Here is a 14951-nt window from a genome sequence, read left to right as displayed (position 1 = left end):
ATCACATCATTTAAAATGGCATAGACTAGTGAGCTGTTTGAGGTTAATTGAATACTGTTATCAAACAACTGTCTCCTAATGACCTACATTAATCTGTACTTTCGTGATCTACTCTCTCAGGACATGGTTGGGGTCAGGGGTGTTTAATATGTTAGAGCTTTTACTCCACAGCCTATATTCTAAGCTAACAAGCAGTGCAGTATTTTACTGTACAAATCTTACACAGTTAACACAACATTTCTCACATAGAATGCCAGAAACCTGGCATAGCACAGTTACACCCACTTGCGCAATACGCTTTGTGATGTGTTAAATTTTTACAGCTTCTCTTTGAACTTTGACCAGAGGGAAGTCTACTGCTTTACAATGGCGTCTGTACTGCATTGGTTGGATTGAAAATGGCAGGGAACACCTTAGCATCCCACACGTCTGCCAGTGTTCGACTGGTTCGTCTCACTGTTGCAGGTGATAGGATCATGCGACATGAGACAGAGGAATAGATGACTACAGTATAGCAGATTGTTAAAAACGATGGCAGATTACACTCTTGGTAATCTCATATGAAATAAAAGTCTTCCAATTCCTCTTCTCTATAATTACAATACATAGGGCACTTACAATACTGTAGATGGCAGCATATCCTCAGCCTAAGGACAAATGAAACAGAGTGCCATTCTACAGCAAACTAGCTGGGTACAGTTCATAAGATGAAAGGATGGTAGGTAGTGGGGAAATAACTGCAGGGCCAGGGTGTGTTCATTTTGACATCTTTATTCCTGTCCTGCTATACATTTGCCAGTTTGCTTGAGTAAATACATCTTAAATAGTTAAAACAATTGACAATTTCGCAATACATTTGAACCCACCATGTCCTCCCTAGCACAGTTGCCAAGAGAGAAGCAAGCCCTTAGTCATGATTCTGTCCTTGTGCACAACCTCAAAAGTCCATGATTAGGCCACAAGATGTTTCTTCCCAGTTGAGACAATGGAACCTGTGTTTGGCTGCTGGTCTTTTATTTCCCTAAGGCTGGAGTGCAGCTCCTGTGTTGCTAAAATGATCATTTACCTTCAGGCGTGACTCAGTGCAAGCTGATCCAGGTAGGGAAAGACAAGTAGAGGAACCAATCAAATAACGGCATACCTAACCACCAACTACATGTGGAACCCATTTGTTAAAACTGATTTAATTATCTGTTGCTCGACACAAATTTACAGACTTTTGACTGGGATCAAAGATGAAGCACACACTTCTTAAAATTGCATTGTGGAATTATGGAACGTTAAAATATTAGTTGTTTCTTTTGAAAATCATGAAACCTCTTTCCTTTCCTCATAAAAGACAAACAATATCTGGTCATTCATTAGTTAAAACACATATATTCACAGTTTTCTGCCCAAACAAACCATCAACAATAATCAGATTATTAACAATAGGTACAGCCATCTTTAGAATCTCCTTAGACGAAAAGCATCATTTGACACAACGCCTGAGATTCATGAGACAATCCACCTCCTAACTGCTGTTCCCCATTCAATAAGAAAAAGGCTACATGAAGACCGCCATCTTAATCTCAGTCTCTTAAACCATCTTTTTTGTTGAGTTCAGAAATGCCCAAACGGTTGAGTGTCTCATCCTTAGACGTTCTAGAGGACAGTCTTCTGAGGTTGCTGCATCCAAGACTAGCTTCCCACCAATGTACATGGATATTTGTTGACTGGAGCCAAGCCAAAGATACATAGGAAAAGACCCAGAACAGAGTACCTTGGGCTGGGGAGACTGCAGACGTTTTAACAAGTGTAATTGTATACAAGAAAGACATAACCAAAAATGGGGGGGGGGGGGGGGGGGGAGAAGGATGGTGCCTTCCTGTTAAATCTGTTTACACAGAAATTGTGGGGCACCACAAACATTTCAACAAGCTCTAAAGGGGTTAGTATGGAATTTAAGTCAAAATACTTTCATTATTCATTTTCATTTCAAAGGCAAAGGGGAGAGCTCAGAGACGTTTAAGTGACTTCGACTTTGCTATCGTGTCATACCTGTTAACTGTAGGGACCAGTGAGTACCTTAACATGGGAAGAAAATACCATAGATAGGCTTTTTACAGTAAAATTAAGATTCAAATCATTATACACACACACTTTTGACTAAAAGACAAACAACCTTTAACTAATCAGACAGGCCATGCTGTGAAGGATCACCCACTACTGTCTCCCTGTGGAACTCCCTGCAGTCTGTCTGTCTGTGGAGAAAACAACAGATGAAGGACTGAGCGAGACCACATTCAGTTCACCTCTCTAACGTCACCCGTCACTCAAATCACATATGCTCCCAACAAGGAAACTGATACACATCACACCAAAGCCCATCTGAGGCGCACTCACTGCTCCAACACAGGGGTTTTATACAAGACAGGAGTTACTACCTAGCAAACAGATAAGGCAAGTCGAAAAGGACAAAGCATCATGGCTGCCTATCGCTAGTTGTTGTTTATTCTGGAGATAAAAGTTCATCAAAGCAATAACTTCTATTATCAATCACACATTTCTCACGATTCACAAATCAAAATGGCTCCTAGATGACTCCATTCAATTCTATAGATTGACTATCTGAAGAGGCATACGCGAGAGAGGGAAGGTTTGAGAAAAGCAATTATTTTTGCCCCACAAATGACTAGTAATTTAAGGCAGGATTTGGTTTGTGCATTACAATCTGTGAGGGTGAATTGTGACATTCCTTCCGGGACTCCAGGATGACAGGTGGAGAGACCAGTCTGGACCCTGATTCCTGAGCCTCATCTCAAAACACAGTGAGGACCGATGCATACCTGCTTAACACCTGGCTTCATTCAAAACAAGCTAAACACTGGAACGCTACCACAGGGGAAGTAAATGTTAGAAAGATAATCAATGCCACTCACGTCTTGTTGAATACCACTAAATCAATCTGTACAATATAGTGTTTCAAGTTCCTGAAGAACCGTGCTCTACAGGTTTATCAAGATGTCGGCATGCCTGTCCTGATATCAGAGTAAAGACAAGCACTACACACACCCACATGGGTGGCACTAGTCTCCCTGGAGCCGTGACAGACTGCAAGTCCATACACCTCATGCCCCCCTATGTTCTCCAACCAAGAAATACAAGCAAATAAATAGCCATGAGAGATTTTATTCCCAATCCTTAACTAGTCAAACAGTAACAATCCTATTGCACCAGAACCTACACTCGTCATTACTATCATTACTTCACAAAGAAGATCCTTAACACACACGTGCAGGTCTGTGAAGAAGAAGGTAGGGCATTCTAGGACTATGAGTCCGTCCATCGGTTTGAACCATAACTTTGTCCACAACCAAATAAGGACTTCCTAACAGCAACGGGGCCTTGAAAAAACATGGCAACCACCCGTTCCTCTAAATACACATCCTTTCTCTCTTACAGCATAGAGTATGACCACCCTCAAAAACCTTCAAATCAAAAAGTGTCATTTCGACACAATTTCATTATTGGAAATAAAAAATAAAATAAAAATCGGGGTTTTGCAGCTAGGCTAAATCGTGAAAACAATACAATCTTATGAGGCTTTCTGTCCCTTTCCCCGTAGTCTACCCAGAACAATGAGGTTACGGTGGCGTCCCCTTGGAGACGTGAGGGGCGGTTGATCGAGGTTGGTGGGGGTAACTATTGTCCGGTCCATCCAGGGGGTACGGCGGGGTAAGGGATAGAAGCAGACTTTCATATTGGGGGGAGGGGGGGGCTGGTGACCGCCCACACCCCCAAGTTAAGACCAGTGTTGAGACTGTTAAACAATAAGTTAGCAAGACCTCATGGAGCTTCCCAGCACGATCACACTGGATTATACAGAGTCAGTAGTGGTGTTGGTCTGGCAGACATGGAATCAAAGAGGGGGGCCGTTTAGCCTATCCCACCCCAGAGTTGCACAGCCCAGGCTGGGCAGGCAGGGAGCAAGGCTCCCCTCTCCCCAGTATCCATGGGTAAAAGTCAGCCAGGTGGTTGCTTCTCTTTGACCGTCCTCTTAAAAAGTTCTTATGTTTATGTTGGTTCCTCTTTCCCTGTCAATCTTCAGTCCATGCTGCCACTGCGCGCCATAGGTCCACTCCTCAATCACAGCAGCCGAGCTGGGAAGGAGGGAAGGGGAGAGGGAAAGAAGTTGATTCTCAAAGTCCAGATTTGAGGTGGAGTGTGCGTGTGTAATGGCGTGTGTGTGGGACCAAGATACCTCCATCACGACACCACACAGCGACAGCTCAGACAGTCCTGGCCGCTCTCGTCAGGGGGGTTGAGCTTCCTCAGCTTGTGCTGTCTGATCTCCCTGACCAGCGTGTAGAAGGCATCCTCCACTCCCTGGACAGACACCGAGAGAGGCAGAGCGCGAGAGACGAGAGAGCGAGAGACAGTTGGAGAAGCGAGGGAAAGATACAGACAGAGAGAGAGAGCGCGCAACAGGGACAGAGAGACAGGGAGGAGGGGGTGGAAGGGAGAGTCAGCAACAACGTAGAACATCAGAAATGTTATGGATTGACAATAGCGGTCAGTGTTTTATGGATACCACAGAGTTCAGTGACACATGATATGACAGCGTTCCAACAAATGACAGCTGTGTGCACATTTCACAGGCACCCTGGCATCTCCATGGAAACAACTTGCATCGGGCTAGATAATCACAAAGCGGAGCAAAAAGACTGAAACAGGTCTGAGAGAAACCCAAGGCCTAGATGTGAGAGTGAGTGAGTGGGAGAGAAAAAGAGAGAGAGAAAGATGTTTTTCAGACTGGGCCTGGTACTGTGTGTGTGAGAGAGAGAGTCTGGGCTTGGCCTGGTACTGTGTGTGTATGTGTGAGAGAGTCTGGGCTTGGCCTGGTACTGTGTGTGTATGTGTGAGAGAGTCTGGGCTGGGCCTGGTACTGTGTGTGTGTATATGTGTGAGAGAGAGAGTCTGGGCTGGGCCTGGTACTGTGTGTGTGCATGTGTGAGAGAGAGAGTCTGGGCTTGGCCTGGTACTGTGTGTGTGTATGTGTGAGAGAGAGAGTCTGGGTTGGGCCTGGTACTGTGTGTGTGTATGTGTGAGAGAGAGAGTCTGGGCTGGGCCTGGTACTGTGTGTGTATGTGTGAGAGAGAGAGTCTGGGCTGGGCCTGGTACTGTGTGTGTGTATGTGTGAGAGAGAGAGTCTGGGCTGGGCCTGGTACTGTGTGTGTATGTGTGAGAGAGAGAGTCTGGGCTGGGCCTGGTACTGTGTGTGTATGTGTGAGAGAGAGAGTCTGGGCTGGGCCTGGTACTGTGTGTGTATGTGTGAGAGAGAGAGTCTGGGCTGGGCCTGGTACTGTGTGTGTATGTGTGAGAGAGAGAGTCTGGGCTGGGCCTGGTACTGTGTGTGTATGTGTGAGAGAGAGAGTCTGGGCTGGGCCTGGTACTGGAGTCACAGCAGGAGATAAGGGGCTGCTGTGACTCACCCCTGGGAACCCTTTCACGCTGCCAGCTGCCTCTCAAAGCAACCTGAACATGACTCATCACAGGCAGTGTGCTTATGACACCACCCCGGCTACGCAACACAGTACTTTGAGTCGCATTCGCTGCTTTGTCGTGTGTGCGCGCGCGTCAGACATAAAAGTATATCAGAAATAAAATGTCAAAGAAAGGAGAAACCGAGGACGAGGTCGGGAAGGGGCGAACACTCAATTCCTCATGAATGTGTGGGAGGTCAGATGGAACAGTGCGTGCGCGCGCGCGTGCGTGCGGCGGCGTACCTGTCGTGTCTTGGCAGAGGTCTCGATGTACGGAATGCCGTAGGAGCGGGCCAGCTCCTGGGCTTGCCTTGTGTCCACCGTGCGCGCGGGCAGGTCACACTTGTTCCCCACAAGCACCATGGGCACGTCATCCGAGTCCTTCACACGCTTGATCTGTTCCCTGTACGAGAGAAACACACACACACACACACACATTAGCTCAGACTTCATAAGTGATTATCGGTGGGCCTGTTAATCAGTGTTGGACATTATACACTTTACGGAGAATCTTCTCTCTTTAAAAAGAACTCCCATCATACGATCAGAGACAGATACGTGGGTCTCTCTAGGACCCTGAAGAGCAACCTGGCACTGCTGTGCTGCACTGCTGGAGATGAGAGGGGGGGGGGAGGGGAGGTGGACAGCAGGCTAGGCAGAAAACAGCATTACCTCATCACCACAGCAGTCAGCCTGAGCCAGGACGGAGGGGAGTGGGTCAGATCAATCTATCACTTCTGGCTCGCGGCTCATGCCTCGCCGCCTCGCCTCCTCTCCCCTCCTCCTCCTCCCCCCTGTCCCCTCCACCTCCCCCTGTCCCTCTCCTCGCCGGAGTGCAGCAGCCGACATCTTCTCCTCGCCTCGATCGGCATCGCAGCGTGACCGCCAGGGGTGACACTGGAGATCACAGCCACGTAACACAAACTGTATTACAGAGACCCTGCCTCTTCTTCTCACGAGAGGGGGAGATGTTACCGGGAATCTGCCCATCCCAGCTCAACGGGGACAGCTTGGGATAAGCATGCATATAGCAATGAATAGTTTGGACAACAGGGATTCGTGTGAGAACCAGATAAGCCAGCTCCTGTCAAATCTGACCAAGTGGACAGATGACCACGAAGCCGTGAGAAGAAGCAGGAAGAGACCATCGTCGTGTGGACTCGGCTCCAGGGTCAAGAGTTAGGTGCTGCTGCGCCGAGGATCTGCGGGTGAGCTGCAACCTCAGCCTCTGTCGCATGAGCAACCAAATCTCTAAATACGGTAACCCGAGCGCTCTGATTCGATAGCCTGCTATTCTTGACCGGTGCGGACCTTTCTGTGTGTTTCGAGCAGGTTTCTAATCCTATATTCGATGTAACGAGAGCAAGAGGGGGCAAGAGAGAAAGATCATCATTCCCATCATCTCCATCTGGATGTCCTCCCTCTCTCCCTCCGTGTCCTTGGGAGAGCTCCCTCTCTCTTCTCCTCTAATCGAGTCAGGATCGATTTCATTGGCAGCCTGCTAGAACCCACCAGTGGAAGGCTAAGCTTTCTTTAGCCGTGTTAAATGCTACGACATGACATCACCCGGGTGCTGCAGAGGGCTGGTGCAAACACACACACACACACACACACTCCCAGTCCCCTGTCCGGACTCTCAAAACAAACTCAGACACACACACACAGTCTCCATCCAGAATCCCCAGAAGCACACACACGCACACCTACCACAGAACAGTACCACAGGCCTCCACCCTGACCAACACACATACCTGTACTGGTGGATGTCCTCGAAGGACTTGGTGTTGTTGATGGCGAAGACACAGAGGAAGCCCTCTCCTGTCCTCATGTACTGGTCCCTCATGGCGCTGTACTCCTCCTGACCCGCTGTGTCCAGGATGTCTAGCAGGCACGTCTCCCCGTCAATCACCACCTGCTTCCTGTACGAGTCCTGGATGGGGGGGGGGGGGGGGGAGGGACTTCCTGTGGTTAGAACACCAGTGCACAGACATGACGAGCACCACCTAGACTAGAGCCCAGTCAGCTACCCGGACCTCAGCTGGGATCCTGTGGAGTTTCTTTCAGAAAGCTTAGGATAACCCATGTCTCTGGAATGTTCTCCTGCTATGTGGTGATAGCATCTTGGGATGAGCATTTGAACATTTGTGTTGGTATGGGGCTGATGAACAGCGGTGGTTCTGATCGGAAGACACACAATGTCGTGTGAACAGGGCGCTGGTCAACGCTAGCATTAAACTCAACGGCCAGCGCAGGACTGATACAGTCTCAATCCACAGCCAGAAGAGCAGCTAAACGGTTAGGAGCTAGCAGGGCTAATGTTTAGCCTCCCGACCACAGTCACACAAACACAGAGGCCTGCTGGCCCTTTGTGTGGTAGAGCACAGGGGCCAGGAATGCGCACGCACAAAAAGGACATTGTCTGACCACAAGCAGGCGTGGTGAACGAGAGGGAGAGAAAGAGAGAGGGAAAGAGAGAGAATATGCTCTCTTAAACTTGCTCACTTGTTCAATTTCGCCAAACATCCCCTGTTCTCTCTCCCTCTCCCTCTCCCACTGATAGCAAACTGATAGGAAGGGAGTACAAGCATTGAGACCGGGGGGGAAACATTGTTCCTCAATCTGACCTTCACACATTCTGCGGAGAAACTTCCACATTGCATCATACAACTAAATGATTAGGTGCAGATGTGGACAGGAGCTCTAGACACATGCAACAAAAATACCACACCACACACACACACACACACACACACACAGCTATGCAGGACTGTACCTCTATGGTAGGGTCGTATTCGTCCACAAAGTGGTTCTGGATGAGCTGAATGGTGAGAGCACTCTTGCCCACACCACCAGCTCCCACGACCACCAGTTTATACTCCGTCATCCTCACTGCTGTTGAGAGACAAAGAAAGTGGAGAATGAGGGAGAAAAGGAGCAAGAGAGAGAATGAGAGACAGGGAAAGAGGGGTTAATAACATCGGTAAAACATTAGGGCATTTCATTTTTTCCATTGAATCGATCTTGGGAAGGAAGGGTCTAAAATGACAACTGTGTGTGCATGCACTGTGGTGTATGCACATGTTGAGCATGTGCAGAGTATTAACAAAGATGTGAAATATATGCATGGTAATGGCCGGGTGTGATTGTGTGTGTGTGTGTGTGTGTGTAGAGGGGGCTGAAGCCGAGACCCCTCATAGTGGAATGTAAAAAATGTGCTGAAGGTACTCGATGTTCCAATCCTCAACCGCTCAACACCAGTGAGAGGTAGCGAGAGAGAGCAAGCGAGAGAGGGAGAGAGAGAGTGAGAGATGGTGATGAGAGGTGACGTGGGGGGGGGGGGGGGCGGCTGGGGAGGCCTGACAGTGCCTAGCAGAGTGCTCGCTTCTCATCTGAGAAGAGCTCGCATGGCTAAAGCTTCTTCGACATCTCCCGGGCTGGACAGAACGAGCGGACCCAGCGAGCTCCAGCCCTGCTCCGCTCCACATGCAGACTGCTGAGCGCAACTGAAGACAGAACAGGAGCACACCCCAGCACGCTGGAGGGATTTCTGCAGTGGCTTTCACTGGTCTCTGACCATGGGGGGGGGGGGGTGTTTTATTACAACCAGGTGTGAGTAGCCATATAGCAGTCCCCCTCTGAGTCGTTAGGCCCGGTTAACAGGCCCGGGCTATTATACAGGGCTGCCCAGCCTATAAATCAGGGGTCTTATTAAACAAAGTTGCTGGGCATGGGGAGAGAGCAGGCCTGACATCCATACCATAATAGAAGCATATGTGCCGTCGCAGTCACTGCTCCTTGAAAAACAACCTCATCCTCACGAAACCAGTCCCCTTTAAGGCTGATTTCAGCATGATGGAGTGCGATGGCTGCTGAAGCCCCAGGGGCCAGCCGGCCGGACAGATCCCCCCCCCCCCCCTCGCCTGCCTCGGCCCGCACCCATCCCTCAAAGCAGCCGACGGCGGAACGGAGGAAGGTGAAAGGGAGCGAGAGAAGGGGGGAGAGAGAGCGGTGAAGGCGGCTGTGCCTGGCTACAGGCTGCACTCGCATCACTGTGTGGCTACCTTGAGGACAGATATCTGGTCATGCAGGGGTGTTGACGGTCCACTCAGCTAGTCATTGGGAAAGTGACACACACACACACACTCCATCAGAACTCAACCAGGATACATGACATCACTCACTCATATTTCTGGTGATTTATGACTGTGCCTGAACAATTGGCACAACGGTTTTCTGTGTAAAGTGACTCAGGACTAGACGTTGGGCAACATCCTGTCCCGGCAGCCTGAAAGCCTGTTTGGCATGACGGCAATTTGCTGATGCTCCTTGGCAACAGCATGACACTTTATGGTTAAGGGTGACGCAATACAGCAGAAAATGACCTGCGACGTCAACGACTGTGGTTTTCCAAACCCCTCATTTTATCACTTTACTCACTATAACCTGTGGTCCCACATCACTTAGATCTAGCACTGCCAATGGACCGATGATATTGGGGCTGGACCACATACGTAAACAGATGAGAATCAGTTCAGTTCCAGTAGGATGTGAACAAGTCTGGTCCTTGCAGCCAAGCACCTAACCCCATCTGCCTCAACCTGGACCCCCCCCCTCCTCCTCCTGAATAACTGACCACAAGCTGCTCCACACACTGTACATACACACACTGTACACACACACACACACATCACTGTCTGCACACACACAGCTCCAGTGTTACTGGAAGAGAGCAGTGAGGGGTGACATCAACAGGGAGTCTGGGCAGCTTGATGAGAGGCAGCACAGAGAACAACGTCCAAGGATAATGTCTGAGAGTCAAAGCAACAGAAACACTCAAGAGTCTCTCCTATATCCGTCTCTGGGTGTGGTGTTGTATTAATAGAACCCAGTGTGTGTGTGCGTCTGATGTTGTGTAGACTTGATGAGGGTACTGCCACTGTGGGTTCACTGATGTTAATGATTGATGCAAGAAGCCTACTTTCCAACCTTGCTGATGAAGCAGTACGCCCTGATAAAAACACCGTCCACACACCAGAACCATATGACATCCAACACCAGTCCAGAACCATGTCCAGTCCAGCACCAGCCCAGTCCAGCACCAGCCCAGTCCAGCACCAGCCCAGTCCAGCCCAGCCGGTTACTTCCTTGGGAGGTTCTAACAGGAAAGGTAACTAAAGACGGGCCAGAGCATCTGCAGAGCCAACAGTCTCGGAGGGCTTGTGAAAACAGCCAGGCGGCTACGAGAACCTGGCCCAACAGGAAGGGAATTCCCATCACCCGTCAATCGCCTTAGCAAACACTCGTCCCTTCTTCCTCCTCACTGTAAATCAATGAGTTGCCTGCAGGCCGCGCATAACCCCGTCCTCAAATACAACCCGCACAAGTACGCACGTAAGTAGCAGTAGTAATCTATGCGGCTCTGGGACAGGGATGGGATGACACCGCCGCCAGGGGGACGACCAATCCGCAAAGGGAGGGCGGGATGAGCCAGCCAATCAGAGAGGGAAAGTGTGAAGGGCTTTTTATGCATCCCCCCCCTCCTCGGCTTTCCCTCCCTTGTGATCCTGTAAAATGCCCCCCTCTTTCCCTCTCCCACCCCCCTGATAAACCCCACAGTCTGGCTGGCCCTGATGCGTGTACCCCTCGGTCCCCCCTCTCCAACTCAACACTCCACACACCTCCCATTTCACTGATGCCATCTTTCCCAGCCCCTACCCACTACACACCTCCGTCTCACTCACCCCCGTCAGTCAGAGGAGGGAAGGGTGGGGGGGGGAGGAGGAATGGGAGGCCGGGAGGGTAGAGACGGGACAGGGAAGTCTTTCATATGAGGCTGGCAGGACGACCATGCTCCATCTGCAGCTGAGAGTGGCTGGTGACTCAGTAGAGAGAGTAACTCATAGTGACGACTCAGACGCAGTCTCATATCAGTACAGAGAGGGGTATGGATTGGGCCCACCTCATGACACACGCGGACACATGAAGCATCCTGACACCGTGTCCTAACTGGAGGCGATGGATACTATGTCTTCTCCGCAGCCTGGTGGCAGAGGCACAGTCATGCTCCTCGCTGCCTGACTGGGCCATGTCAGAGGCTGGTGAGTAATCCGAGCCTGCATATGGAGATGTTTGACTGGGCCCTGCTGGCTTTACTTGTTGTCAGGGGGGATCAGTCCTGGTGTTTGTCTACAGTTCTGGGAAGGCCAAGGCCTCCTGGGGACTAGACTCTGGTGACTAACATGTCGCCTTACACCCTTACTCCCTCTCTCTCTCTCTGCTTACACTTCTCTCTGTGTCTCCTTACACCCCTCCCTCTCCCTGTGTGCCGCTCTCTCTCTCTCCATGCAACTCACACACAAACACATCAGGTCTCTCTCTATGGCTGTGCCTGTGCCACACACCTGCCTTACCCTCTCCTCTCTGTCTGACTGAATGGTACAGTCATTAGTGCCAGGCCACGTTGGAACTCCACTAGAGTCTTAATTAGCCCCTAAAGTAGCCCCACACACACGCCTTACAGCACTGTTCTGCAGACACACACACACAGACAGTAAACACACACACACACACATTACCACTAATGTACACACGCACGTCTACCAGCCCCTCTGCTTGATAGCTCCCTCTGTACTCACAGAGACCCAGTGGGTTTGCGTAGGCCTAGTACTGGCTGGGTTAAACCAGAATGCACTTCTAAAGCCTCCACCACACTGAAGTTCTGTCCACAGACAGTGGAGTCAGGGCACTGACTCCCAACCAGTCAGGAGCCTCGACTGGTTTCCCATATGTGGACTCGACCAGGCCAACATCCCACCCCCCATGTGCGATGGCTTCCTGGAGTCTTGTGGTTCAGTCTCCACAAAATCTCTCTATGGCTGCACCCTTTTGCTTAAGGATCTGTGCATGTCTATGCATGGAGTTATATATAGCCCAGCCCGCCACCTCCAGCCTGGGAAATTAACAGTTCGTTTTGAAACCCTAGAGGCCTGCCTGGACCGGGAGGATAATCTTACATGACAGCTTACTGAGGGACCGGGCAGGGGAGCTAGCGCATGAGCGAGGGAGGGAGGAGCCAAAGAGGACGCCTCTTTCTTTCCGTACGCCAAGGGCATGCCGGGGGGGGGGGGGGGGGGTTTGTATTGAAACAAGTCCAAAGACAAGACACAAACTCACTGGGTTTAAATCCCCCCAAATGTTTTGCTTGCTTGAAAATGACAAGCCACTGTGTAGCTGTTCAACCACAGGATTCCTAAGATGGTCTGGGGAGGTGAGTGTGATGGGGTAGTCGACAGATTCCAACCCGTCAGAAGATCACAGCTCAGTATATAGCCCAGGTAACTCACAGCAGGGAGGACAAAGAAACAACCCAAAATGCTAAATGTCAGGGACGGTAAACACAAGATGGGGGACTCCTTCTTCATACAGCTACATCCACCTCTCCATTAGAGCGCCTGATTGGTTAAAGGATCCATATTGGCAGAGCCACAAGCCCACTGCAGGGATAATAGATTTTTAATGGGGGCAATGATGGTAAGGGGAGACTCTCTGGGGAGGTATCACAATCGAACACAGACTCAGACCCTCCTGGAGCCTTTACCCCCCCCCCCCCCCCACACACACACACACACACACACACGCCTATGACTTCATCCCCTATAAAGGACATCTTAACTGTTGACACAAACCCCAAATCTGAATCCTACTGACTGAAGCTCAGTTTGGCACCGCATCAACACAGTTCAGAGTTAGAAAAATCATCCATTTTACAAGATGACAGGTAAATACCCCCAAGAGACCAGCTTCCTTCGGCCTCACAGCAAATCTACTCCTGCACACAGACTCGGCTTCAGTGTACACCCTGTTTTGATGTACATACAAACACAGTGGCTTGCGTAAACCTAGGGTTTACTAATCTCTGCAATAGCAAGCTGGTGGCTAAATTGATTTGTCAAGCATCTACCAAGAAAAGAGGCTATAAGGCAGGACTAGGAGCCCAAAAAGCCACCACAGAACTGAGAGAGTCCTGAACAAGCAACTAGAGTGGCTAGCAGTATTCATCAGAATGTAAACCATATCATACAATCGGTTGGTAAACCAGGAAGAACAACAGTGTTATGGTGAGTTTCAAAATAGGACTTTTCTGTTTAGAGGTAAAGGGGGATTTAAACTGAGCTTCAACAGACACTGGCTTTGTAGATTGAAGGGTCTCAAAGTAGCTGCTGACCTTTGTCACACTGGGTCAGCCTTTTAGGTTGGTGTACAAATACAGGCTCAGGTGATGGGGCGGGCAGAGAGATGAAAAGGAGAGTTGACCTGTCAGTTGGAGATATACTCCGGCCACCTGGCCAGCAAAACTACGACCGATGCCCGATGCAAAGATCCGACTGGTGACAAACTACGTCCGCTGATCTTAAGAAAAGTCGGCGGTGTTCATCATTTCTTGAATTATCATGGCTGACCTGACAGTTGCCCATGCACTGACAAATATCGAGTCATTTGACTCGAATTGGGAAGATGGTCTCAAAAGCAAACTCCATAGAGTGCGTCGGCGTTAAATCGTGCTTTAAATCAAACGCCTAGTAATGGAATGCAACTTCCGCAGTGCTACGGGGCGTCACCCTTGTCTGTATGGTCTCCCTTCAGCCACTACACCGCTGGAACTGATGAACTGACACAGTGCTTCTAGCCCTTTACAAACTCGTTTCAATATCATACCCTGAAAACGGTTTGGGCTACTAGGCCACTAAAACAAATATGCCAATAATACGGTTTAATTTCCAGGCCTGGCTAAACAAATGAATTTCCATACCATGAAGTTTTTTTGCCGCCTGCAATCATGGGCTTCATCGCCTCATAGTTTAGCTGAAATGTCTTATTTCCAGCAATTAGCCTAGCAGTAATTATAGTTCATCCATGCCTTGTCGTGGATACAAATCCCAGTCGCTCTCACATCATGAGAGACCAATGAACCGTTTTGGTCATAGCCACAATGAATCGATGCCGACAATATCATAACAAATCCAACAAAATGTTGTTGACTGTGACAGATATACAACTTGGAATAAACTGATTTACAGACACTCTTTCCGGTAGCTAACGTGAACTCTACTAACATGTACTAATTATTCGTATATATTGTATTTAAAAAAACTGGAATGTACGGCATACTTACAACAAGCAGAGCTCCAATGTTAAAGAGCGACTTGAACTGAGTCCGTGCAGTTCAACAGATATCCTATTTATCTTTCCCGGCGGTTCCTTACTGTCCCTTACAGTTTATAAACTCAAAGCGTAAACTATTATCTCACAAAATAGTTACTTTTCAGCAAAAGTGTCTGAGCATGTATTCGAAGCTGTGTGTGGAGTCGGCTCACGGCGGACAATGTGCTTTGCAAAGGGAGAGAATGAATAGATGTTGTTGAGCCC

The 14951-nt window shown here is 49.3% G+C and overlaps 1 protein-coding gene across 1 annotated transcript; it reads right to left on the bottom strand.

The window, feature by feature from the left end:
- Nucleotides 1-755: 755 nt before the first annotated feature.
- hrasa (HRas proto-oncogene, GTPase a) lies at nucleotides 756-14861 on the bottom strand. The gene is made up of 6 exons (XM_062461990.1): nucleotides 14698-14861; nucleotides 8299-8417; nucleotides 7277-7455; nucleotides 5769-5928; nucleotides 4244-4368; nucleotides 756-4142 (listed from the first exon to the last, which is right to left on the bottom strand). The coding sequence occupies exons 2-5, from the start codon at nucleotides 8407-8409 to the stop codon at nucleotides 4249-4251; spliced, it is 570 nt and encodes a 189-aa protein (XP_062317974.1). The 5' UTR covers nucleotides 8410-8417; nucleotides 14698-14861; the 3' UTR covers nucleotides 756-4142; nucleotides 4244-4248.
- Between the last annotated feature and the right edge of the window lie 90 nt (nucleotides 14862-14951).

Source organism: Osmerus eperlanus, chromosome 5 (genome assembly GCF_963692335.1).
Source record: "Osmerus eperlanus chromosome 5, fOsmEpe2.1, whole genome shotgun sequence".
Taxonomy (NCBI): domain Eukaryota; kingdom Metazoa; phylum Chordata; class Actinopteri; order Osmeriformes; family Osmeridae; genus Osmerus; species Osmerus eperlanus.
This window is presented reverse-complemented; position numbering and strand designations above follow the sequence as displayed.